General features: G+C 42.7%; 1 protein-coding gene across 1 annotated transcript in view; it reads right to left on the bottom strand.

Moving 5' to 3' along the window:
* Positions 1–25,861, bottom strand: part of ADAMTS12 (ADAM metallopeptidase with thrombospondin type 1 motif 12) — a 307,211-nt gene that overhangs the window by 120,177 nt on the left and 161,173 nt on the right. The window contains exons 4-7 of the mRNA XM_042903184.1: positions 21,648–21,844; positions 20,717–20,800; positions 5,645–5,769; positions 1,473–1,622 (exon numbers count right to left, since the gene is read on the bottom strand). Of these exons, the coding sequence (XP_042759118.1) occupies positions 1,473–1,622; positions 5,645–5,769; positions 20,717–20,800; positions 21,648–21,844 (556 nt within the window). The remainder of the gene's footprint in view (positions 1–1,472; positions 1,623–5,644; positions 5,770–20,716; positions 20,801–21,647; positions 21,845–25,861) is intronic.

The raw sequence follows: 25,861 nt of genomic DNA, 5'->3' as shown, positions 1-25,861 counted from the left end.
TCTTCCTAATCTGTATGTTTTTTTTCTTGTCTTAGTGCACTGGCTAAAACCATACTCCTTTTTCTTTCTGTTCCTCAGACTTCAGCATTTACTTTGTCCTGTCTTCAAGTTCATTGGTTCTTATTTTGTCTGCTTATATCTGCCAATGAATCCCTCCAGTTAATTTTTTTATTAGAGTGATTGTACTTTTTAGCTCCAAAATTTCATCTTGGTTTCTTGTTAGATCTTCTATATCTTTATTGATATTGTTATTTTGTTCACATATCATTTCCTTTATCTTCTCCACATCTTCTTTAGTTCTTTGAGCATCTTTAAGGCAGTTGTTTCAAAATCTTTGTCTAACAAATCTGCCCTCAGGAACAGTTTCTGTTGATTTATTTTTTTTCCTTTGAGATCATACTTTCCTGGTTCTTTGTATGTTTTATGATTTTTGGGGTAGAAAAATGGACATTTGAATCTGTTAATGTGGTAACTCTGGAAATCAGATTCTTCCTCTTCTGTAGGGTTTTCTGTTTTTATTATTGTTGTTGTTGTTATTATTATTACTATTATTATTATTGTAGGCTGTGTCTGTGTCAAGGATCAACCTGAGGTAAAAATTTAAGGTCTTCGCAGGTCTTTTCAGAGTCTTTATCTGGGCACATGTGATCACTTTCTAATTTTCCCCATGTATGTAATTATTTTTGAAAGTCCTATTCTTTATTGTCTAGCTCTCAAAAGGGAAAAAGGAGAAATAAAAAGAGGGAGAGAAAATGGTGCTGGCCTCTTAAATCCTCTGGCAGTCACTCCAGTTTAAGGGGAGCTTGCAACAATGTGGAGAGGTGCAACAACAATGGCTGCCCCAACTTTGTCTTCACCTCTGTGATCAGAAGCAGCCATCAGCAACCAGAGCACAACTTGCACCTCCTGTTAACTGATGTTTGCTTAATGGTCTTCTCCATCGTATAGCAGTTTTAAATTTCTGCTTTATTCAATGTGTTCCTTCAATACATATAAGTAAAATGGGGTTAACAATGGTATCTATTTCATAAGGTTATCAAAAGGAATCAACAACACAACCCAAAATGGGAGACATAAAGGGTGCAAAAATGTTAATGTTTGTGACTTGTCAGTGATATTAATACCTCAGCATTTTATAAAAACTAAACAAGGATTGTTACTCCCGAATTAATCAAGTAAGTTAAAGCTTATGTCCTTGTCTGTGTTCAACCCTTTCTAATTCAGAAAATTGTAGTAGCCTCTTTGATTCTGTGGTGTAGTAGGTACAAGTGGTCAGGGAAGAAGAGACACTGAAATCTTTGAAGTGTGTGATTATCCCCACTTTACAGATGAGGAAGCAGAGGTTTAGGAGGGTGAGTCTCAAGACACAGTGTAACCCGACTCCTAATGCCCCATTTAAGGTGCTTGCCCTTCCCTCTACTGACATGGTGCATGAACATGGCAAGGGGATCTCAGTTTCCTTGGCCCTTTACCTGTGTCCGAGCTCATGGGCAATTGTGAAAGCCAGAGGGAGTCCAGAGTCTTCATTGATGTTACAGCTCCGGTGAGGCTGGCACATTCCTGACAGGTGGGACAGACCCAAAGTCTCACAGGGGCGATTGACACTAGCACAGATGTCTTTTCTGAAAGCAGAGAATAGAGATGCATAGGCTCCCAAAGAAACATCTGAAAAAATCCTCCTGGAAAAAATCTGGGTATTAGTTCACATTCAATATGGTCTGGAAAGTATGGTTAAACTATTTGTAAAACTCCATAGGGAGCAATTCACAATTCATAAGATTATTATGATTTCACCTCTAATTACTGACTCTCACTAACACCTAAAAATGTGGGAAAATATGACAATTTTTAATGTTTATTTATTTTTCAGAGAGAGAGAGAGAGAGAGAGAGAGAGAAAGCTCAAGCAAGCATGAGCAGGGGAAGGGCAGAGAGAGACAGGGAGAGAGAGAGAATCCCAAGTAGGTTCCATGCTATCAGCTTGAAGCCTGACATGGGGCTCAATCTCAAGAACCACAAGATCATGACCTGAGCAGAAATCAAGTTGGATGCTTACCTGAGCCATTCAGTCACTCCATGACAAAGGTTTTATTTTGAGTTGCTTTTGCCCTTAATCTCAGGATGCCAAATTATATTGTTTGGTCAAAAAGAGAAGGATTTGATTGAAAATTGAAGATTATTTGAACTTTTAAATAAAGGATGACCAAGAGTGGTTGAGCGCTTTCACATATGAAACCCCTTTTGGTCTTTCTGGGGTCTGTGCTCAAAATGCATCTGAGAACTTTTGCTTATTCATGAAAAAGGCAACTGATCTCATCAATCCATCTAGAGATCAAATCAGTTGGCTCTCCAGCCCCACTACCCTAACTATATGGGACATTGGAGGGAATGCACATACAAATAAAGACTCTTAGGATCTCAAAAAATACTGGTTATGGTTTTTAAATGTAAAAATATGCTTCCATACCTTTGTGGGGATTATTTCAGTCATTGACAAGAGTTAACTTGGTTTGGTCTCGTTTTCTTCAATTCAGAAAGAGCTCTTTGCCAAGAATAACTAGCATAAATGCCAAGAAGGTTCTGAGCTTGTTAGCTGCAGACCTTCAACTCATCAGGTTTGTGTGGGTACCATTTCTGGCAACTAATGATCTGTTTGATGTTTCCACTGGGCCATGGAAAAGATCCAGGCTCTGAAAACCCCTGCGAGTCCTCCGTTCTCCAGGAGGCAATGGCTGGCTGGGACAAGGGGATAGAAGAGAGTGGCAGCCCATGTCACGGCATGCCAACTGACATGATACCCACTCTAACAGCAATAGTTTTTGGGTAGATTTGTGTTGGAGAGCTAGATTGGATCAGACAGCCCAATCATTCTAAATAATTTCTGTGTCTGTGGGAGAACCAACCAACCAACGTTTCCACCTCTGCTGCAAAATGTACTTGTTACTATTTCATTTTTTTAAAAGTCTAGACCTGCTTGGAGCTGCTGGGAAAAGATTGGTGTCTACTGCTAATTCACCTGCTTTCTCATTCAGATGGGGCAGGTGTTAGGTCCATTACATAATTGTTTACTAACTGCCTACTAAGTATCTAGCACTAAAGAGGAAAAAGGGGGGGGGGTAATAAAAGAATTATAGAAACATGAGTCTTGCAGACAAGGAGCTTCTGCTCCCCAAAGCAGATTAGCTCTACCTTCACCATGCACTGGGTATTGTATAAGAGAAAACATGCCTTGGTATGCAGTTACTAGCCTTGCTTCATGTGGTATGTTTAAGCCAAATCCACCTTCTACTGAATGCAACTCTGCAGAGAACCCTGTTGAATGGATCTCAGCACAGTCATCCATAGGCAAGTCACATACCTCTGTCCCTGGTCCTGCCTGTTTTTCAAACCAGAGGTTCCCAACAGGGGTTGATTTTGCTCCCCACCCACTCTTAGAGACAGTTTGGGTTGTCACAACTTGTAGGAGGGTCTACTGGCATCTCATGGATACAGGCAAGAGATGCTGTTAAATATACCTCAGCACACAGACAGCCCTGCACAACAAAAGAATTACCCAACTCAAGATGCTGAGGATAAGAAATCCTGCTTTAGCATTTGAAATACTCTCCACTCTTCAGGAGTTGGTGAGGTTCATCATATACTGAAACCAGGTCCTTGTTTGAAGGAAGAAAAATTGTCATAATAAGAAAAAAAATATCATAAGAGAACAGATCCTTCATATTCTTATGGGTAATAGTTAAGAGTACAACTATTAGGGTCAAACTACCTGGATTTAAGTCTCAGCTGTACTTGTTAATAGAAATGAGATTTGAGGCAAGTGACATAACCACGCCTCAGTTTCCCCATGTATAAAATGGGAATAATTGATGGTAGTTCAACTACCAGACTTGTTGTGTAGATTAAATGGAATAATGATTGTTCTAATAGATGTAGCACAGTGCTACATCAGACACTCCACAAACGCCAGCTATCATTAATTCACTCATTTCCTCATGTGAATGAGAGAAGAAATGATATCTGCTTTCAGGGCAAGGAAAGAGAGGAAGCTGACACAGTTTCTAACAGTGGTCCTGAATCCAGGGTTCTTCCCTACAGCTAGGTCCTGCCTGGACTGAAGTCTTCCCCTGGCTTCTTGCCCAGGTCCTCAGTGTTCCCTGCCTGTGTGTTGCTCCCCCACCCCTTGCCCCCCACCCGGCCAGGGCCCCAGTGCTTTCGTTCCACACCCACACTAATCTGCCTCCCAGCAGAGCTACCGATGTCACAGACCCTAATATGAATCTAATGTAATAGGTTTATTCCACAAACTTCTTTTGAAAACTGCATTCAACTGAAGTTTTGATACTTTCATTCAAAAGAATGACTCTGATAGTCGGAGTGAAAGTTGGTTATCATTCTTTGCGGGCACCCCATGCATCGGGATACCAAAGGGACCAAAATGTTCAGGGGCAGCCTGCCCTCCCTGGGGAGAACACACGCGTGCACACACACACACACACACACACACACACACACAGGGCCTTCCAGTGCATGAGTTCTCTGTGGCTGCCAAACCAGGCTGAGCAGACTCTTCTATTTACACATCCCTGGATTTCCTGATGTCTCCGAAACTGCACAGGAGTTCCCCATGAGAATTTAACTCCCCCGTTAATGAAAGACTTCATTTAAAATAATGTCTGGAGGTGCCTGGGTGGCTCAGTTGTTGGTTAAGTGTCTGGCTCTTGATTTCAGCTGAGGTTATGATCTCATGGTTCATGGGTTTGAGCCCCGTGTCGGGCTCTGTGCTGATGGTATGCAGCCTGCTTTGGATTCTCTCTCCTTTTCTCTCTGTCCCTCCTTCTTTCTCCCTCTCTCTCTCTCCCTCTCTCTCAAAATTAAAATAAAATAAGATAAAATAAAATAAGATAAAATAAAATAATGTCTGATGCTTGGCAGGTGTTCAATAAGTATTTATTGAATCAGTGAGCAAACATAGCCTCCGAGAGCCTGGGTTGATCAGAAAAGTTCATTAGCCTTTCACAGCTATGAGTCTTGGAAGGTTGATGGTTTTTATTAGCACCACAGGGTCTGTCTGTCATCAGAACAAAATAGTATCTTCATGAGAATAAAGGGAGAAAAGTGTAAGCAAACTGCTCTGTGTATTCAGGGAAGGGCCGGCCGCCCATATTCTGTCCTCACCATCAGTCAGGGATGGGTTACAAGGAGGACTGATTTCTGTAGAGAAGGTTGCATGTTTCTAAACTGGAGTAAAAATTTTAAGAAGAAAATAAAGGATTGGAAAGCCCAGGCTTAAAAGTTACAGGAGTCTTTAACAAGGATCTGTAAACAATCTTCCTGAGCTTATAGAGCTGCATGAAAAAGCCAATTTTAAAGATGAAATCATCACTGGGATATGAAAAAGGCCTGCATTTTGCCAACAGATTTTTGCCAACAGTTTATTAACACGGAGAGTTTTGTCACACACGTTTAATAATTGCCCCCTCACTGGTATGGACATCAGGAGTTGTCTAGATTGTAGATGCTGCCTTTAAAAATTATCAAAAGTGGCAAAGAGTAGGAGACTCTCATGGGTTTGAATAGGGGACAACTCTTTCACCTGCCAGCCCCCCTGCTTCACAGCCCCTGGCTTTCTGTAGTCCCTGGGGTACCTGGTGAGGAGGACGGCCACGTCATGATGGGCAGGGTTAAGGTCACTCTTGGGATTGATGCTCTTCTGCCACTTACAGAAGCTGGACAGTGTCTTCTCTGCATGGTGAACTATTTTCAATCCTTGCTAGAGAAAGAAGAGGAAGAGATTGGCATGGGTGAGTTTGCTGTGCTCAGGACTCATCACAGAAGCTCTCAGAAGCAACCAAGTGTGACAAGCTCTGGGTGGGCACCTCAGATATCTGTTAGGCAGGAATCTGGCAGAGGCCAACTTACTCCCTGCTCTAAATACCATCACCCTCATGACTTTTATCAAAAGAATCTGAAGGGCAGAAGTGCAGGACAGAAATTATCACTGGAACAAGTAGCCCTTGAAGAAAAATTAAAACTGCATTAGCCAAGACCAAGAGCTGTTTGAAGTCACATCTTTAGCAGCACTCTGCTTCCTAAGCCACTACGATTCCAAAGAGCATTTTTACTTCTAATGCAACAACAGAAAATGATTTTCAACAAAAAGCTTCTTCCTTGCATGAGAACTCCTACAACCTGGGTTTCCATTTTGGTCTCACATCTGCAGATGAAGGGCAGAGGATGACATAATCTCTCTAGGCTTCTAACCAGTTGGAATCATTAGCTGTCTGACAACAATTAGGTTGCTGCATTGGATGCCCCAGCCTGCAATTTCAAGGGCTGCTGAGTAATCTATTTGGGCCATTGTTACGACCCAGGATGGGAAGAGAGGGCTTGTTCCAAATTAACTGGCTGAACACTTGTCAAATGGAGGGGGATAGATAATCATCTTTATTTGAATTTCTAAAGGAGATGTTCCTTTTCCTTTGCCCCATTTCTTTGGGGTCTCTATATCAAGCTGGCCCTCCTACAGGGTGGATTCTACCTGGAGAATGACTACTTCCATTGATCTACTCTAACCTGAGTCTATCACTCTGGCCTCAGTCCAAGAAGTTCAAGACAATCTCTACCTCAAACTATGAACTTGCTTCTCCACTACTCTGCATTTTGCTAAGGCCACACCCAAAGCAAACAAGGCCTGAGAGGCTTCAGTTGCCTGTTAAAGGCACTTCCATGTGCCCACCCACCCCCTCCACACACACACGCTAATTAACCACCACAGACCACCTGCCTTTCATGAAAATGCAGAAAGGTGGTTCATCATCAGACATGAAAACCCATGGAATTGCTTAGCATTATGAATTTAAATAGAAGAAACAGAGTTCTTAATTTACTAATCCTCACTGTTCTGTCATCCAGCAGAATCATGTATGGTGGAAAGGGAGGAGGAATTATGGGGGCCTAGCTGGGTACAGGGGTCAGCCTCCTATTCATCTAGTCAACCCTACCTAGTCAACCCTACCAGAACCAAGGCTTACACCCACCACAGGGAATTGGCAAGGGGGCATAAAGCAGGAATGGAAGGAAAGAGAATGGAAGGCACGAGAAAGAAAAGAGAAGTAAATAAAAAGGGAGAGAGGAAGGAAAGAAAAGAGAGGAAATATTTCTTGATCATTATGTGATCTTTGTGCCAGATACTTTCACATATATTCTTTCATTTCATTTAATTGCATCTTCTCGGCATTATTTCTAAAGAAAGCATTGTTATTTTCATTTACAAGAGGGAATTGAACCTCAGAGAAGTGAAAAACGAGCTGAAGGTGATTTGAGTCAGATACTGAATCAAAGACCCCAAGAACGAGGGCTCCTGGGTGAAGCATGGTTCCAGTGGGTGGCCAGCCTCATTAGAAGACAGCTCCTTCACACAGGAAGGTAGATTATCAAACAAAGCATCAACTACAATTTGATTGCCTTGAGGTCTGTTTTCAACCCTTCATTTCTTTGTTTGGTTATGGGCTTTTATTGTTTTGTGTGTGGGAGGAGGTCTCTGAGAGAATGCTCATTAATTTAAAAAAAAAAAAAAAGACCATTTAGAATTATTCCAAAGGAAAAGAACTACTTAGGCATAAGTCTAACAAAACATATGCAAGATCTGTGTCCTGAAAATCACAACATGCTGATCAAAGAGCAGAGGCTCAATGTAAATTTCACACTTTATACAAATACTGACTCAGATGGATCACAGACTGAAATGTAAAATGTAAAACTATACAACTTTTCGAAAAAAAATCATAGGAGAACATCTTGGAGACCTGGGGCTAGGCAAGGAGTTCATAGATTTGACACTAAGGACATCACACATAAAAGGGAAAACTGAAAAACTGGACCTCACCAAAATTAAAACCTTTTGCTGTGAGAGATAGCTTTGAAGGGAATGAAAAGATGAACTACAGAATGGAAGGAAATATTTATTAGACAAAGGACTTGTACAAATACATGAAGTTCTCTCAAAACTCAACAATAAAAAATAACGACAGAAAACAAACATGAAATCTTATTTCACTGCAGAGGATGTACAGATGACAAAAAAGCACATGAAAAGATGTTCAACCTCATTCGCCAGCAGAGAATTGTTACCTGAAACCACAATGAAATGTTACTACAGGCCTATCAGAACAGATACAATTAAAGACAGTGGCAGCGCCCAATCAATGGGGAGGATGTGGGGAAGTTGGCCGCAGGTAACACTGCTGGTAAGAGGGCAAGATGCTATAGCCACTACAGAAAACAGGTGGATAGTTTCTTTAAAACAAACAAACAAACATGCAACCACCCCCTGACCCAGGAATTGCATCCCTGGACATTTATCCCAGAGAAATGGAAGACTTGTGTTCACACAAGATCCTGTAGGAGAATGTTTATAGAACTTCATTCATACTAGCAAAAAACTGGAACCCAAATATCCCTCAATGAGTGAATGATTAAACAAACTGGTAAATACCGTGGAACGCTACCCAGCACTGAAATAGAACAAACACTTGAATGCATACAATTTGGATGTATTCTTGAGGGAAATACCTTGAATGAAAAAAATCCAATCTCAAGAGGTTATGTACTCTGTGATTACATTTATATATTTTTATTACAAATATATTGCAATATATTTATATTACAAATGACACAATTATAGAGATAGAGAACAAGCTAGTGCTTTCCAGGGGTTAGGTTGGTAGGTGGAAGGCAGGTCCAAAAGCATGGCACGAGTTGTCCTTGTAATGAAACTATTCTGAAAAAAAAGAAAAAAAAAAAAAAAAAAAAGAAACTATTCTGTATTGTGATAGTAGTCACATAAATTTACATGTGTTAAAACTGCATAGACGTAAATGCACACACACACACACACACTTACACACACAAATCAGTTCTTATAAAACTGATGAAATCTGAATAAGGTAAGGGTTTGTATTCATTTCTTGGTTATGATATTATACTAGAGTTATGCAAGATGTTGTCACTGGGAGAAGGTGAGTGAAGGATATAAAGGATTTCTCTGTGCTATTTCTTCCAACTGTATGTGACTCTATAATTATTTCAAAACAAAAATATTTTAAAAATATCTTAAAAATGATAACCGGTCTGAATAAAGGCTTGAGGGTTGCAACAGAAAATCTTACAATGCACTTTTCAGTATGATTCTATGTGGGCTACTTACTAGTTAGTCGTATGTGCAATCCCATAGCTTTGAATGAAAGGGAAGCTGTACTCTTTGAGATGGGTTACGGTGGGTAGGAAGAGCCCACACACTCACACACCCACACCCCGTATACTTCATGCACCTACGCAAAGGTTTAATTAAGTTCCCTGTTTAAGTAGCCATGAATATAAGAACTTATTAGGGTTAAGGTGACCACACAGACAGAAGCAGAGGGAGGCCATCTCAGAATATTCTTCGCCTCACAAAATCCCTGGTGGGGGCACACAGCTCAAAGTGGGATACCACCAGATTGGAAAAGCTCAATTTTTGCTTCATTATTGCCCTTTTACATGTTGGTTGGACTCACCACTTTGGAAGACTTACATACTAATCCGTGAATGTCTGTTTAAGGAAAAGTGAATGTTTACAAACCTCTACTCTCCCCAAGCCAAATTCAGTGTCAGCAAGGACACATCTTCATCGTGGGGAAAGCAGAGTCATTTTCCAGATGTTGAAGCATAAACTCTGCTTCCAGTTTTCCCATAAATTACTAAGAGCTCATTTCCCTGAAGGGCCTTAGGTATTAGGCATCCAATCCTCTCGCTTCAACAGTGAGGAAATGCAGGCCAGAGAGGGGCAGTACTCTAGCCAAGTCACACAGCAGGTGTTGGCAGAGCTGGGCTTCGACCCAGGTTTGCAGCTACTAGTCCAGGACTAGTGATTTCCAAACTGTTGAAGACTTCTCTAAGTCTAGAAACTTCTGTAAGTTTAGACTTCAAAAAGTCTAAACTTTTTGCTTGAACAATAGGAAAGATTTAACGATTAGCCCAGTGGATGATTTTTGCTTATTTCTTCTCCCCCAGGTCACACTGGGGAGGAGACAAACACAGGAAGAGATGCTCTACTTCTGAGACCCCCAGCTCTCCATCCTCCTCTTGCTCTCTGACCACTTCTCAGGCTCCTCCCAGGCTCTTCTGTCCTTCTTTTGGCTCACTGCTCATTTCACTCTCAATCACAGTCAGATTTTGGGACATCACCTATATGCTGCTGACTCTTGAATCTACATCTCATTCCAAACCTCTCTTAGAGTGCAAACTCATGCACCCAAATCTCTTGATGGACACCTTCTGGATGGCACCACTCAGCCATCCCTGAAATCCTCCCCCAACAATCTTAACCTGCTATTCTTCCTGCTTCCTCGAAGTTGAAACGCCATCAACTTAGTGGTCTAACCTTAGAAACACCGGTGTCCACCTGTTGGTCTCCTCTCCCTCCATATCCTGCTTCCCCATCTGTCCTCAGGTGCTGTTAAATCTACCTCCCCTCCATTTTTATTCCCAACTGCCCTAGCTGAAACTCTGATCATTTCATGCCTGAGTTTCTGTTTGCATCATTTCTGAACTGTTCTCCCTCTTTCTTTTTCATTCTTAAATCCATCCTCTGTTGTTGCCAGGCTGATCGAGTCAAAACCAGAGTCTGCCCATATCATGACCCATGGCTCAAGACTCTTCAAAGCCTGACCTCTAGGAAGCTCTCCCTTCACCTGCATGCAACTTCACAGTTTATGCTCTGGCAACAGACTACTGATATTACCTCCAACCCCCCTTCCCCCCCCCCCCCCCCCCCCCACCCCCACCACCAATTGCCACACACCATGGTCTATTTACCTTGCTGTTTTCAAGCTTTTCCTCTATCTAAAATGGCCTTCTCTCCTTTCTTACCCCTTCAACATATTTAACATCCATTCATTCTTTAAGACTCAATTTGAGCATTTCCAGAAAGCCTTCCTTGACCTCACTCTGGATTAGGGTCCTGCCAGTTTATCTTGCACATACCTGGCTCACAGCACTTGCTGCCCTAGGTTAAAATGATCAAATTGTGTGCCTGTTTTCCTCCTTAGCTTTTTCAGAACAAGGTCTGAGGCGTATTCCCCTACTTATCTTAGGCACTGCACATAGCCTGGCACACGGCAGGTGTACAGACTAAACTGAGGCTGTGCACCACCCCCCAAGGAATGGAGAAAAGGTGAAGAATACATCCACTGAGCCAGACAAAAGTGTAGCTCACATGGGTAAGAGGTTTTGTGGTGGATCAGTAAAGAGGAAAGATCTCCTGTGGATTAGAGAAGCGAAGAGAAGGGGTCAGAAGTGTAAGAACAGAGCAAAAACCATCTGTAATAATAATTTTGGTGCCTTGAGGTAGGAACTGCTGGGAGGCAGTTCTACGTGGATCACTCATGTTTCTTCACATCATCTGAGCAAAAGCATGGACAGCTTTTATATCTCCCCAAGGATGTTGTGTGGAAATAGACTTGAGTACAGAAAGAATGTCCCCCTCCACGGAAGAGGACAGATTTATTTGCTGTCTAGAATAAAAAGGATAATGACTCCCTCTGGGGCACAAGCTGACAGGTTTGCTCACAACCTCCTTTAAAGGACTGTGATAAAACCCACTGTGTGCACAGCATCCACCCAGGCTGCCCCTTTCACCCCCTTGAAGGGACAAGAGGGGCAGCTGCAAACATGAAGCTCCTGCCTCATGCTGTGCTGTGAGTAATAAAGTCCTCTATCTCCAACCCAGAAATCTCACATCTTCTCCCAGCATCGCATCCAGGAAAGCATGGCAGGATAACTGGTGAGCTCACAAGGAGAATAAAATCTAAGACCTTTCATAGTTCTCGACAAAAATGAGGAGAATGGACAAAAGGTGACTATGGAGTCATGAGAACTATGTTAATGTTGAACCATCTACACACATGGGTCAGCGCGGTTGTTGAGATTTGCTAGCTGTGGGACTACTGGCAGAGGGAGTGGAGGAGAGGAAAAGGAGCTGAAAAGTAGATGTCAACAATGTGTTCTCACATCCCAACATTCCTACAAAGCGATTCTGGAATAACCTGAGGGTTAGTCACCGATGAAAAAATAAAATGTTAGGAACTAAAGTCTTCCCCCAAAATTCTGCTTGCTTTCTCCCTACTGCTTTTGTCATTTTTTTTTTTTTTTTACAGACAAAGCAAGTGCATAATTAACTAAGTTGCTGATCATTTGCTAATCATTTGTGGATCACTGCAAGCTGGTACCTTGTCCCTGTGTAGAACTTCCATCTACAATATGTGATATTTAACACAAGTTCAGTAACGGTGTCGTCAGGATCCCTTACGACTTTTCTACTAAATGTCATGACTCTTCCAGGAGGTTTTAAGTGAGCACAACTTTTCTGCACTCCCTCAGCCTCTTACTCTCCAAGTCTCATAAGTCCAGGAAACACTCATTGCATTTAGTTTCTTGAATGCACTTGATCACAGGAGCCCCAAGAAGCATAATTAACTATGCCTCAAAACCACGAGCCCCAAGCATGCCCAAGACGCAGAAGAATTTTGGGGAGGTCATACTGGCTCACTGAATATGGGGAGACTTGAGCATGTTCCATAAAGCATCCTTGTAATTATGTGAGCTTGTCAACACAGACCCCCATCCATGCTAATTTACACCCAGTTTCCTCTGTAAACAAAAATAGATTTTCCTTTTTGTTCTTTCACTGTTTTTTCTTCTCACCGTAGTTTCTCAAATGGGTCCAACTTCCTCTTTCCTACTCGTTTGAGTACTCAACCCTATCAGGGAGAAGACCTCAAGGAAATCTGCAACAGCTCACAGAAACAGCCCCGAGTGGGAGACAGGAAATGAACCTGCAAAATGTGGCTTTTGCTATAAATTGTTCTCTCGGTAAGCTCTCTGTATAATGAAAAAAAAAATCTTGTATGGATTTCCTTGGAATTCCTAGTAACAGCTTGTGATTCAAAGCACAACCTGGATTATGTTCTGCCAGCCAGGCTTAGGTTCCTAAGAAAAAAGATACTGGACAGAGAAGAGAAAATAGTACAAAGTTTTACATGAAAACTAAGGAATAATTCACCTATCAGACAAAAAGTCTTGATTAAAAAAGAAGTGATGAGTGTATAAATTCTTTGCCAATATTTTTGACATTTATCCCAAAAGAGCTGTGATTATATAGCATAATACAGACCTAGAAATCCCCCTGGGGAAAGGGGAAATCACCAGCCTGAATTCCCAAAGCTAACAGGTCTTTAACTCTAGAGTGTCGTAAAAGGAAACCCAACATTAAATCACTTGGAGACCAAGAGGGAAATTCATTCTCTGAAAACAGTCACCATCTTCCTGTCTGTCAGCCCTCCCACCGCTCTTTCAAGCCAGCCTGACACCCTCAGGCTCCACCCCCGATGGCACAGTGACTGCAACCCATCTGACCTCATCCCAGCTCACTCCCACCCCTCTTTTTTCTCTATCCTGTTCTTAAAAGGAATCCCAGCTTATGACCCTAATCTTGTCCTTCAGATTTTCTATTTTCCTTCAACAACTCTGCATGGTTTCCTCATCTGTGAAATGAGCATAACAGCAACATACAGGGTTGTGGTTGGGCCTACGTGATGATGATGACAGGAAGAAGTATCACACCAACAGTAACATTTACTGAGTGGTTTCTACAAGCCAGATGCTATGCTAACTAATGCAGGAATTAACATGTCTGATTCTCACAGCAATCCTAGGAAGTAGATATTATTATCCCCATTTTACAGAATGAAGAAATGGAGGCACAGACGTGTCAAATAACCTACCAAAGATCATACAGCTGGAAAGGGGAGGGACTAATGATAAATCTGATTCTCTCCTTGATGTCAACTGCTCACAAGTGTTGGAGGGAGGGGACTAATCCTATCCCTAACCCTTGGCCCAAAAGGGGAACAGGGAGGCCATCGAATGAATTGGTCTAAAGTGGAAAGGGCTTGAGGCCAGGTCTGTGTCCAAGTACTTAAGGGAGAATAAAAAGTTCAAAGGATAGGATTAGGGTCATAAAATGACAATGAGAGCTTGGTTCAGGGCTACAGGAAAGCAGAATAGGAATCGAGAGCACATGGGCTCATATCTGAAGCTACTGTGATTTCATGGCCCACAATGTCTCAGTATGCCTGATATGTCCTTCCAGCATATTTTTTTGAGCACTTCAGTTTCCACTGGTCTGAAATATGACCACCTAGTCTTTGAGGAAGCCACCAGGTTGCTCCAAATTTAATACCGTCTCAGATCATTCTAGTTTATTCTCAAAACGTGATGAAAATCCATAGTGGTTTTTAGGTAGCAGTGAATGACAAATAAAAACTTCACTTTACACATCAACCATAGTGTCTTTTGAACCTACCACAAAAAATGAAGCCCCAAAATGGTGTTAGCTGTCAGATGTGATTAGAATAAGAAAGATGAGAGTTGTAGAAAGTCACTATGGAAGAGGCCTACCTCAGAGACCCTGCCTCAGTATTCCCTGATGTGGGAAACAAAGGCAGAGGAAAATGGCAGATAAAATTAAATTTCCTTATAACCTGCAGCTCATTGACAAATACTTGAGGCTGGCTGAGTAAGACTTTTCTCCAGGGAACTCCCTCCTATCTTAATGTTAATGTTTTGCTAGAGGGAAAACAACCTTAGCTTGACAATAGCTAGGCTTCCAGGATCCTGGGAGTCTTCTTTAGCATACGAAAATCTCACTGGAAACTTCCCCTGGACTTTACCTCCCCCAACTCCCAAATATATAAGCAGTCTCTCCACAGGGTCTGGGGCAGCTCTTCCTGCCCATGGGTCCTGTCCCCGGGCTTTAATAAAAGCATGTTTTTGCACCAAAGACGTCTTCAAGAATTCTTTCTTGGCCATCAGCTCCAGACCCCATGAAACCCACTATCACCCCCAAACCTCATCATTCTCCACCTCATATCACTTTCCATAGAGCCCTAGAACCATCTCTCTAATGACTTTCTTTCCATTTCATCTCTTAGTTTGAAACCATCCAGAAGCTCCCACAGAATTTGATCCAAATCCCTTTATATGGGCTCTATCCCTTACCAGGCTTGTCATAACAGCAGCTGACCCTCATCTTTGTCCTGACTGCTGATTTAATGTGCTCACTCTTTCCCTTATCTATTACATACCAATAGGGCTAGATGGTGAGCAACACCAGACCCAGCCTCCGCCTTTAAGTCTTACATACTAATGAAGGGAAGTGCATCAATCAGATGTAAAATTACAACTGTGATATGTGCTGTAAAGAAAAAATACATAGCATTGTGAAAGTGTATAATAGAATCTTACTGGGCATGGAGGTCAGGGAAGGCTTCCTCAGTGAACTGACTCTTGAGCTGATATCTAAAGGATTAAGGTGTCAACTAAGTGAAGACAGGAAGGAAGACAGTCCAGGCAACAAGACCAGTGGCAGGAGAACCATGACTACTGCTCTATCCCGAAAGTAAAGGGGGCATAGTAAGAGATGAGAGAGGGACTCATAAAAGCGCTGTATGGCTTTAAACCAGGGGTGGGGGCGGGGTGGAGAATGGATGCGGGGGGGGGGGGGGGGGAGTGGGTATGATTGGATTACCATTTTTCTTAATGTTTATTTATTTTTGAGAGAGAGACAGCATGAGCAAGGGAGGGGCAGAGAGAGAGGGAGACACAGAATCTGAAGCAGGTTCCAGGCTCTGAGCTGGCAGCACAGAGCTTGAAGCGGGGCTCAAACTCATGAACCGTGAGATCATGACCTGCGCCGGAGTCAGACACTTAATGGACTGAGCCACCCAGGCACTCCAGATTACCATTTTGACATCATCCTGGCGGCAATGAGAAAATGAGATCAAAAGGAATCCAAGTCGACCAAAGTAAACACAACTGTAGCCCAGGAAAAAGATAACTGTTTTTTTGAATTAAAGTGAGAAACGGAAAGAATCAGATAAAATTGGCCACCCCTAATGATGGACTGGATATGAGGGGTGGGAGGAGGTGACATGGTTGTCCTCTGGATCTCTGGCTTCCACACCTGGAAGGGCGACGATGTCAGCACAGAAACAGGCAAGAAACCTGTTGCATGGAAGTGAGCAGGTTGTGACTAGCTCTCCTCTCTCTCTCCTGTCCCCCGCACAGTCCTGTCTCCTTTTTTCACAGCAAGGTTATTGAGGCTCCCATTTCGGGGTTCATTATCAGTGTTCGCAATGATGAGTCCTCATATGTAAAGTGCTAGTTTAAGTGTTCAAGCTACTAACCACGCAGGTCCCTCTACCTGGAATGTCCTTCCTCACTGGTTAACTCCTTCTCCTCCTCTACAACCCAGCTTAGCCTCCCCTATCTGGGGTGCTCTTTTACTCTTTCTTATACTCATGGCAATCTCAATTTGAAAATTTCTTATTTTGTGCTTTTGTTCATTAGACTCTAAGCCTCTGAGAATCAGAAAATGAGACTCATATTTGTATTTGTATCTTTATGGGCCAACATAGCTTTTGACATACAGCTAATATGCCACAACTCTCTTCTGATTCACAGATGGAGAAAAACAGGGTATGGAACAGTGATGTCACTTCACCTTTGCAGAATTACCTACTGGATGAATGCACAGTAAGACTAGAACTCAGGTCTTCCTGCTCAGAGGAGTCCCCTCCCAATAGCTCACATGCCTCTGGCTGCTTCCCTGATGTCAGGTAAGGCTGGAATCATTGTTTGTTGTGGTTGGGGCTGCTCATTAGTCAAAGATTTGAAGAATAGCTTGAGCTACTATCTGGGAATCACAAAAATGAGAATTGCACATTGCAACTCTTCAATGAGCCAGCAATCCTACTGCCAAATTATGAACCTTGTACTACTTGGAGATTCTATAAAAGCCTGAATGAGGAAGATACTTGACAAGCAAAAGGAAGAAAGCCATGGATTTTTTTGTAGCAAATCATTTGTGTCTCTGCTCTTGCAAAATGAGGACAGGAAGAAGAAAAATAATGTAATTGTGATGGAGTCAGAGAGCAGCCAATCAAATTCTTTCAAAGGGTTCTGTAAGGGTTGCTTTTAGGTAACCAACTTCAAACAATGAAACCATGAGTAAGGTAGAAGGGCCCACAGCGACCTCCAATTCCCTAGCTGAATACAAACAGGCCCATTAGGCAACCCACCTCAAAATATCCATAAGCCCTGGATGACCAATGGGTCATTGGTAACCCATTGGTCACTTACCCCAGGACACAGATACCAAAAAAGGAAAATTACATATGTTCCCATACCTCCTTACCTTCTCCCTTAACTATAGCCCCCACCCCCCCCGCACCCCCACCACTGCCTTATGGCACAGAGTCTCTCCTTTGCTGTCCTGCCCACTGCTCCCTTGCAGTATATTCAATAAACTTCTATCTCCTTTGTTCTGCCTTGTGAATTCTTTTGCTGCCTGCACCTCCGGCCTCCAGACTATGGGGTCACCCCACATCCAGTCGGGAGACCTCCACAGACTCCAAGTGGCATTGTTTCCCAGGGACAGAGAGATGTGGAGCTGCAAGGGCCTGATCCATGGAAGCCACAATTTGAGGTCTGACTAGCACTACCAGTGGCACTGCTGAGGGGAAAGGTTTTCCCTTTCACATTCAGAAGAACCTTCTTCTTCTCTCTTTTTTTTTTGTCTGAAAACCCTAAACTTCTACATATTCTGCAGCTAAGCATGCATATAGGCTAGACCATTACACAATAGTGAAATTTTGTCTTCCAAAGTATCAAAGCATAATTTTTACAAAGTTAAAAATGTAATTCTCATACAAATATATAGTAAGCATGATAGGAATGTATTTAACTCATTAATAATAAGATAGACAAGATGTCCATGTTATGGAAACTGGTCTGGATCACCTGAAAGGGCGGGCCTACGCCGGCCGACTCCATCTTGTTCTGTGTCCTTCACCTTGACCACACCTCCTCCCCTTGAGTAACCCCCCCCCCCCACCTCGCCTGCCTGACAGGACTCGGACCCTTCCCCAGCCAATTGGCTGAGGCCATAGCCATTACCTCACCAACTGCCCCTAGGCCCCAATAAAACCTTTGTCCTTTTGAAACTCGCTCTCTCTCCCTGGTATCTCACTGCTGTGTCGGTGCAGGTAGGGGATTGAGCTCGAGCTAGCTCGAATAAAGGCTCTTTTGCTTTTACATCGGACTCGGTTCCCTGGCGGTATTTGGGGATCAAGAATTCTGGGCATAACACACCTGGCAGAAGAACCTAGTGGCACTCGGAGATCTTGGAAGGAAGGAGGTTTATTTTACACCGGTGGGCCCAGAGGAGATCATTCTCCAGAGATCTGAGCCCAGAGCATCAACAGAGGGGACAATTTATAGTCTGTGACTTCTGTATCCCTCATTAGTAGTAATTTGGCACCTGTGGCAAGCAGGGTAGGAAGGAAATCCCAGAAGGGGTGTCTTCTGACAAGGACTGGAATTCCCTTATCAGTCCTGCCGGCCATCTTATAACAGATTTTTCCCTAACATCCAAGCTAGTTCAAAGGCAGATATAGGAAAGTGATGTCACTATAGTTGGTGAAACTATAAAGAAAGAATGCTGGAATACGATTGCTAAATTAGATACAAAATCAGTTAATGTTCCAGAGATCCATAAAACCACAACTTTCAGAGTTCTCTTCTCTGCTCGACACAAATTATCCTCATCTCTACCAGGCAAGAACCATTTGTACCCTGTCAGTTAATACTTAACTTTACTGTCTGGGCCCTAATCAATAGTAAATAATAATCAAGGTTATAGTCTCATAGAATCAGATAGGTCATGTTAGAGTTGAAAGGATACATTGCTTTTGTTTTGCTTGGTTTCTAATCACTGGATGAATTTTCATAACAAAAGGTTCACAGGAAGGAAAATAATACATCCATCAATATTCTGAGATACCCAAAGTATGCTTGAGTGATTAGGAAACTGGGGGATGGTAGGGGAGAGAGAAAGGAAAATGGATCCAGGCTCCAGATACTATTGTTTTTTAAATCTTCTGATTGTGGAGGCCAGAAAACCATAAATCTTGCCTTGAGCATTTTGATCTCAGGTCTCTTGCTGAGGGAGAGTTGAATGATGCCATTCTTCACATATTCAGCTGCTGGGTAAGGTCTATAGATTGCAAAGACATTCCATCAAGTTGGTTGGTTCATTAACTCATTAAGTTTCACTTCATTCATTTGTTTGTTAGGTGCTGGGATATAGCTAATAATAATAAAGAAGGGATTCACATTCTGATGGTGGCTAAGATAAACAAGAAAAGGGTAAACAAAAACACAGAATATTAATGAATTGAGAGAGCAGTATCCATAAAGGAGTAAACTTCATTCTGTGATGGAGAAGACCAAGCAAGGTTGAGTAGGTTGGCCACTGAGACTTCTCTGGAGAGAGGCAGCAAGTAAACAGAGGTCTGACAGGTAAGAAGTTCCAGCCATCAGTAGGGTGAAGGAAGGGGTATTTCAGGCATTGGGTAACATAAGCACACAAGCCATGAGGCTGAAGAGGGCCTTGTGTGTTCCAGAACCTATCTGGATGTTCAAGTCCAGGGTGTTCAAGGGTGGGAAACAAGGCAGAGAGTGACATACGGAAAGACGAGTGGATGGAGGCATGATGATCATGAAAATCTCTGCAGGACATGGCAGAATTTTTTTATTTTGTTCTAAAAACAACAGAAAGCTATTTAACAGTTCTGTGCAGTGGAGCAACACAAATTTGCATTTAAGATTATCATTCTAACTGCTACATAGAGAATGGATTATGGAGGGCAAGTCTTAAAATAGGAAGAGCACTTGGGAGTTCACTGCAATAAGAACCAATAAGACCTAAAGCAACATAATGACTGTAGAAATGATGAACAGTGGGTGACTTTGAGATGTATTTTGAAGGTAGTCTTGTGGGCCTTGCTGTTGAATGTAGAAGAGAAGAAAAGCAGGATTCAAGACTCCTAGGCTTATGCTATGGTGCAGTAGCAAAATTTACTCAAATGGGTAACACAGAGGGTTGGAGAATGGGGTCAGGCGGAGGCAGAACTGAGACGATCGGGGCAGAGAGGAATCTAGAATTCCATTGCGGACTTACTAAGTTTGCCAGGACTATGGCCTGTCCAGGGTGAGATGGCAAGGAGGCAACTGGATGTGAGTCTGGAGCTCAAGTAAAAGGTCTCAGTTTGAAGTATCAGTTGAGAGTCTCAGCATGTAGAAGACATGTAAATCTCTGAGAACAGATGACATTTCCAAGGGGAAACGTGCAGAGAGACAAGACAGTCCAGAGTTGAGGGACAAGAATTAATTATGCAAGAGGTAAATAAACAGTATAAAGGGTTCAACATTTCCATGTTGCTCCCAACTTTTATTGAAACCATGCAACCATTTCAAGATTTAGTCTCTTTCACTGTGGAACACTCTTAGTCACTGCTGCAAACCTGATTTGTGTGTTACTAGATGAAATGACCATCAGATGAGTCCAATGACATATACCTCAGAAACATTCTCCATCTCCCACTCGACAGCACCAAATTCCCAAGAAAATAATACAGAAATATTATTTTCTTTCTTACTGGGCTTCTAAACACCCTTTGGTGTCCCGTTTCTCATCTCTCAAGAGCTCTCCTGAAAAAAGATGTAGGGAGGGTAAGGGTAAGGATGCAGGACAGTAGAGTGGAGAAGCTATTCCTTACCTCTTCTTCTTCAAGTAGAATGAGCCGAACCACAACAATGTGAATTGCATTGCCAATACTTGGGTTATGGAACAACCCAGTGACCTAGAGTCAGAAATGGAAAACCATTAGCTCACATGCATAGATAAATACCAGAGTAGGGGGGGAAATAGCACTGTGATGCACTTGAAATAAATGTTATTTTATAGCTTAGGAATTTTGGGGGGAGTGCAACAAAGAGTGAGAAATGCCCCCTGGCCCAATCCACACTATGATACTTAACAGCAACCTTTCCAAGGTGACTGACTAGCTGCGTGCTTGAGGGACTGGTGCCTTTCTTCCCTTTGACCCTTTCCCTGATCCATAGTCTTTCTCTCTTGTATTATCAGTTCATTAGTCAAATACCTTTTCCCGTCTCCATAAGACTAGCACTCTCTCTAACACTCTCTCTGGGAAGGCAGAAACACCAAGGATACAAAAGGGAAGTCTGGAATTAGGGGGGTCATTAACTTTATTCCAATTCTAATTCTAACTACCTTGAGGAAAGCATGTTCTAATTCTTTGCCTCAGTTTACTTATCTGTGCGCCAACATAAATTGATGAGATAAAGTCACACTAAAAGGATTGAGTCACTTGAGCAATACCCAGTAGAAAATATATGACAAATCCCAAATTTCCCTAGGATACACACCTTTAAGAGACAGAATAATTAGCCCTGAATTTCCATCCTTCCTCACCTAGGCAGGGAATAGATTCATATATCTATATCTATCTATATGTATATAGATATATATATCTATATGTATATATATCTATATCTATATGTATGTAGGTAGATATAGATACAGATATATGGAAAGAACAAAAAAGGTATCTCTTATTTTTGGAGGGTAGAGCATATCTAATGACACTGTTCGCCAGCTGCCTCTCCCCACTCCAGGGTCTGACATACCATGTTCATGATGGTGAGGATATAGGACTCCACATTGTCACTCCCATGATACTCAATCATCTTCGTGTCAGCCACCACCAGTGTCTCCACCCATCGCTCTTTACTGATGGAACGCCGAGACAGGCCTCTGCTGGGCCAGTGGTTCCTCTCCCACTTTTCTCGCTGTTGCTCTAGTGTCTGGGAGGTGGCAAGACTGTCTAAACATGAAGGAGAAGACAGTGGGCTAACTCTATGTATTCTCATATACTACTCACTTCTGCTTGTCAAGATGCAAGGCCATAAGTTTAACTTCTGTTTAACATTGTAGGAATGCAAGGTTCTTATATACATGACTGAAATGGAAGAAGAGATCAATTTAAATGATTATGACCAAGATAACTGGAATTTGCATCTTTTTCTTAAAGTTTATTTATTTTTAGAGAAAGAGAGACATCAGCAAGGGAGGAGCAGAGAGAGAGGGACAGAGGATCAGAAGTGGGCTCTGTACTGACAGCAGAGAGCCCGACGCGGGACTAAGACTCACAAATTGCCAAAATCATGACCTCAGCCAAAGTTGGATGCTAAAATGATTGAGCCACCCAGGTACCCCTGAAACTTGGATCTTATAGAGAGGTTCAAAGGTACTTCTCTGAAATAATTATTACCTATTTCATTAAATAGACTCCTCACTATTAAAAAGATGTTATAATAAAAAATAAGAACTTTTTCTTCTTCTCTTCCTCCTCTAAATATTTCAGTGCCTACTATGTGCAAGGCAGTGTCCTGGGTTTTAAAGCACCAAGTTGTTTATCCTCATGAAGGTTTGAGGGACGTGCTTCTATCTTTGTTTTGCAAATGTGGGAATTAATGTTCAAAATGACTGGTTCAATATTTTCCCCGAAGTCACATAGTCTATAAAGTCTGGAAGATCCAGGGTTTTCTATGCCCTAAAATCATGTACGTTTCATATATACCACACTGTCTCCCGCAGAGTAAACATGCATACAACCGGAGAACATGAAAGCTGGAAAAGCTGTATATACTGCAAGAAGGTATAAAGATAGAGTTGATTACCCTGGTTTGCTATGTAGCCCTTCTGGGTTCCTCAGTTTCACTATCTGTGTGAAGTTAGAACATACCCAGTAATATTCACCAAAAAAATGTGACATAATTGTAGGTCCAAATAATTTCAAATTCACTTCTTGTCAGCTTTACTTGAAAATAATAAAGCTGTACTAGGTATAGCACTTTTGGAAAATAACCCAGGATTGTGTTAGCCTTGAAGGGAAGTCTTGTGAAGATTTGCGAACAAGGAGATGGTTGACCTCTCATCTGCCTGTGGTAGAACAAGTTTCTATTTTCCTTCTCCACCTACTTTGCACGGATGAGTATGTCTTCCCTAAGAAACCTCTAGAGATGTTACCAATGGGTTCTGACTCTGCATCCTTACCTACCCCCCTGTCTGTCACCCTCTTTTTGAGGATGGGAACATTTCAAACTATGTTTCCAAATCTCTCTGTACAAGCCAAGGAGCAAGCCATACTCGAGTCCACGTGGGATCTGTGTTCTAGAAGGGGCGTTAGCAGACCAGGCCAAGTAGAGGAATCCTATCAATCCAGTTAGGTGTGATCTCCTTCTCTCAATCCCTCTTGTCCTTGCCATGTGGGGTGGGGAATCTCCTCCAAGCTGCAAGGATGACCAGTGCTCTCCATGACCTTATATATCTGGGCGAGCAGCTATAAGCATCTTCACCCAGTGCCCTAACAAAGCCTGTAGTCCTTGGTGCCCCCTCCTCACTTGGTCCTGTAGGCTCATCACCCACCCCCTCAGTGGGGGTCCTCTTGCAGAGGCTTCCGCTGGCACGAAGTGTGCATTGTGCAGCCCAGTCATTAAAGCAGGACCCCTTGCTCCAGGCTGTGGCTATGGACACCCCTCCTCTCAGGCGGCAGGTACCTAAGGTTAGGACCTGGCAGGAGGCTGCCACCCATAAGACGCTGGTAGGATAAAGGTGACTTCTCTGCTTCTCCCAGTCCTTGCTTTTCTTGTGTCTCTGCCTTTACTCCCCCTCCTCCACCTTTTATCTCCTCAGTGTTGAGCAAAAGAGTTTAAAGGGGAAAACAAAGATACCTTTAAAGCCCATGAAGTTATTTTCAATTTTTCCAGCAAATAGTCTGGTGAGTTCTCAGTAAACGGGCATGTAGAAAGAAACGTGGAAATGAGAGATGCAGGCTGGTAAAGACGTGTATCGATTTAACGTTTTCAACAAGACCTACACTGAGCACTTGCTAAAGGCCAGATCCTGCGCTAATGAAAATGTCTTCAGGTTTCACGTATTCCCCAAGGAGAGAGATATCTGTACTCATAAACAGTGCCAGAAGCTTTGCAGAAGTGGTAGTGGTGGGATTCCACCTGGACCCTGACGGGACCAAGCTGGGAGAGGATCGTATACACCCAGGACGACTCTGTCCTCATGAAGTCATCCCAAAAACAGAAAAATTGCTTCTGCTCAAGAATTTCAGACTGTACAAGAAGCCAGCCGTACACACTTCTCTTCAAGGCCTGGTGACAAAGCCAGACAGTTCTGTAGTGGCAGGTGAGGTGCCAACAATTCTGGGAGGCTCCTGACCTTGCCACCACCCCCCCACACACATACTTAGTCAGCTCAGGATGCAATAACAAAATACCAGGGCTTGAAGGACAGAAATGTGTCTTCTTCCAGTCCCGGAAACTGGAAGTCCAAGATCAGGATGCCGGCAAGGGCAGGGTCTGGTGAGAGCTCTCTTTCTGGCTTGCAGATGGCTACCTTCCCACTATCTGTTGACATGGTTTTTCCTCAGTGTGTGCGTGTGGACAGATTTTGTCTTCTTATCAGGCCACCAATCGTGTTGAACTAGGACCCCACCCTTATGACTCCATTTAACCTTAGTAACCTCCTAAAAACCCTGTGTCTGAATACAGTCACACGGGGTGGGGGGTGGGGGATTAGGGCTTCAACATGGGAAATTTGGGAGGACACAATTCCGTCCATACCCCACACATACTTTGTTCAGAGGTCTCTCTTTTGGGCAGGCCTCTAACTGAGAACTTCCACAGTGCTGTAGCTTCCTGCTCCTCGAGGGGCTGTCCAATGTTTTTCTTCTGACAAAATTCTTTAATAAAACTTCTAAAAATGAATATTTAAGAATTCTCTTACCTCGCATTGTTTTCCTTTTCCACCCCCAAAGAAAATACAAAATTATCAACACCCACACACATATACCCTCCAGACTATAGTGACATTCTCTACACAGGACTACATTAGAGTTTAAATTGGTGAAAAATCAAGAAAATTCCAAGAAGTGATTGCAGGGATGATTTTTTTTTCTTCAAAAAACAGCTGACAGAAAGTAAAGCAATTTAAGTAAAATTATTTTCCAAGGTTGTCAGAGGTTCTTGAAGTTCACATTTCAACTACAAGAAGAGAAGCTTGCATCAGAGCCTGGCCTTGCTGGCTTTGTAAAGGGCCAGAAGGCCATCTCCTTTCGCTTTATGACCAGTGCCTAATACCATGCCCGGCAAACAGTGGTGCTCAATAAATGTTTGATGTATGGGTGAAGGAAAAACTGAAGATGACCAGAAACAACTTATGAATCACAAATACTGAAGAATTGCAAGAGTTGTCTACTTTTCCCTATTGGATGGCTTGTGTCAATTAAAGAATGTTCCACACTGAGACTGTGAAGTGTCTGTTTGAAGCGGAGAAATGTAGCCAAGTGGGCAGTTTTGGGAAGGACAATATCCAGTCCTGACCCAGGACTGACTTTCCCAAACCAGAAGCCAAGGAAATGCAGGTATCTGTAGTGTCTGCTGAGGGGTGCAGGACACCCTGTGCACTAACAGAACAGAGGGCCTAGAAATCTCTGGGGAATACAAATAACTGACTTCTTTTTCCCTTCCCCAAACCCCAAGTGCTTTAGGCAGCTCTTCACAAAGCTCTGTCTCATTTAGAGCTTTCTTGGGTAGCAGAGCCCATCTGTCAGACTCAGGGTCGCCAGGACATCTGCAGGTAGGTTGAACCATGGCTTGAGCAAGTTGCATGGAGAAGACTCAAGTTTTCCCAGGGAGCAAGGAAAGTGAACACAGAGAGTGGAAGACTCAGAAAATTATAAAGTTTCTTGGACTCTAAGGGATGTTTTTTTAGCATGCCAGGAGCTTCTAGCATGGGCAATAAAGCCACCTCTTCCACTGAAGGACTT

Source organism: Panthera leo, chromosome A1, assembly GCF_018350215.1.
Source record: "Panthera leo isolate Ple1 chromosome A1, P.leo_Ple1_pat1.1, whole genome shotgun sequence".
NCBI lineage: Eukaryota > Metazoa > Chordata > Mammalia > Carnivora > Felidae > Panthera > Panthera leo.
This window is presented reverse-complemented; position numbering and strand designations above follow the sequence as displayed.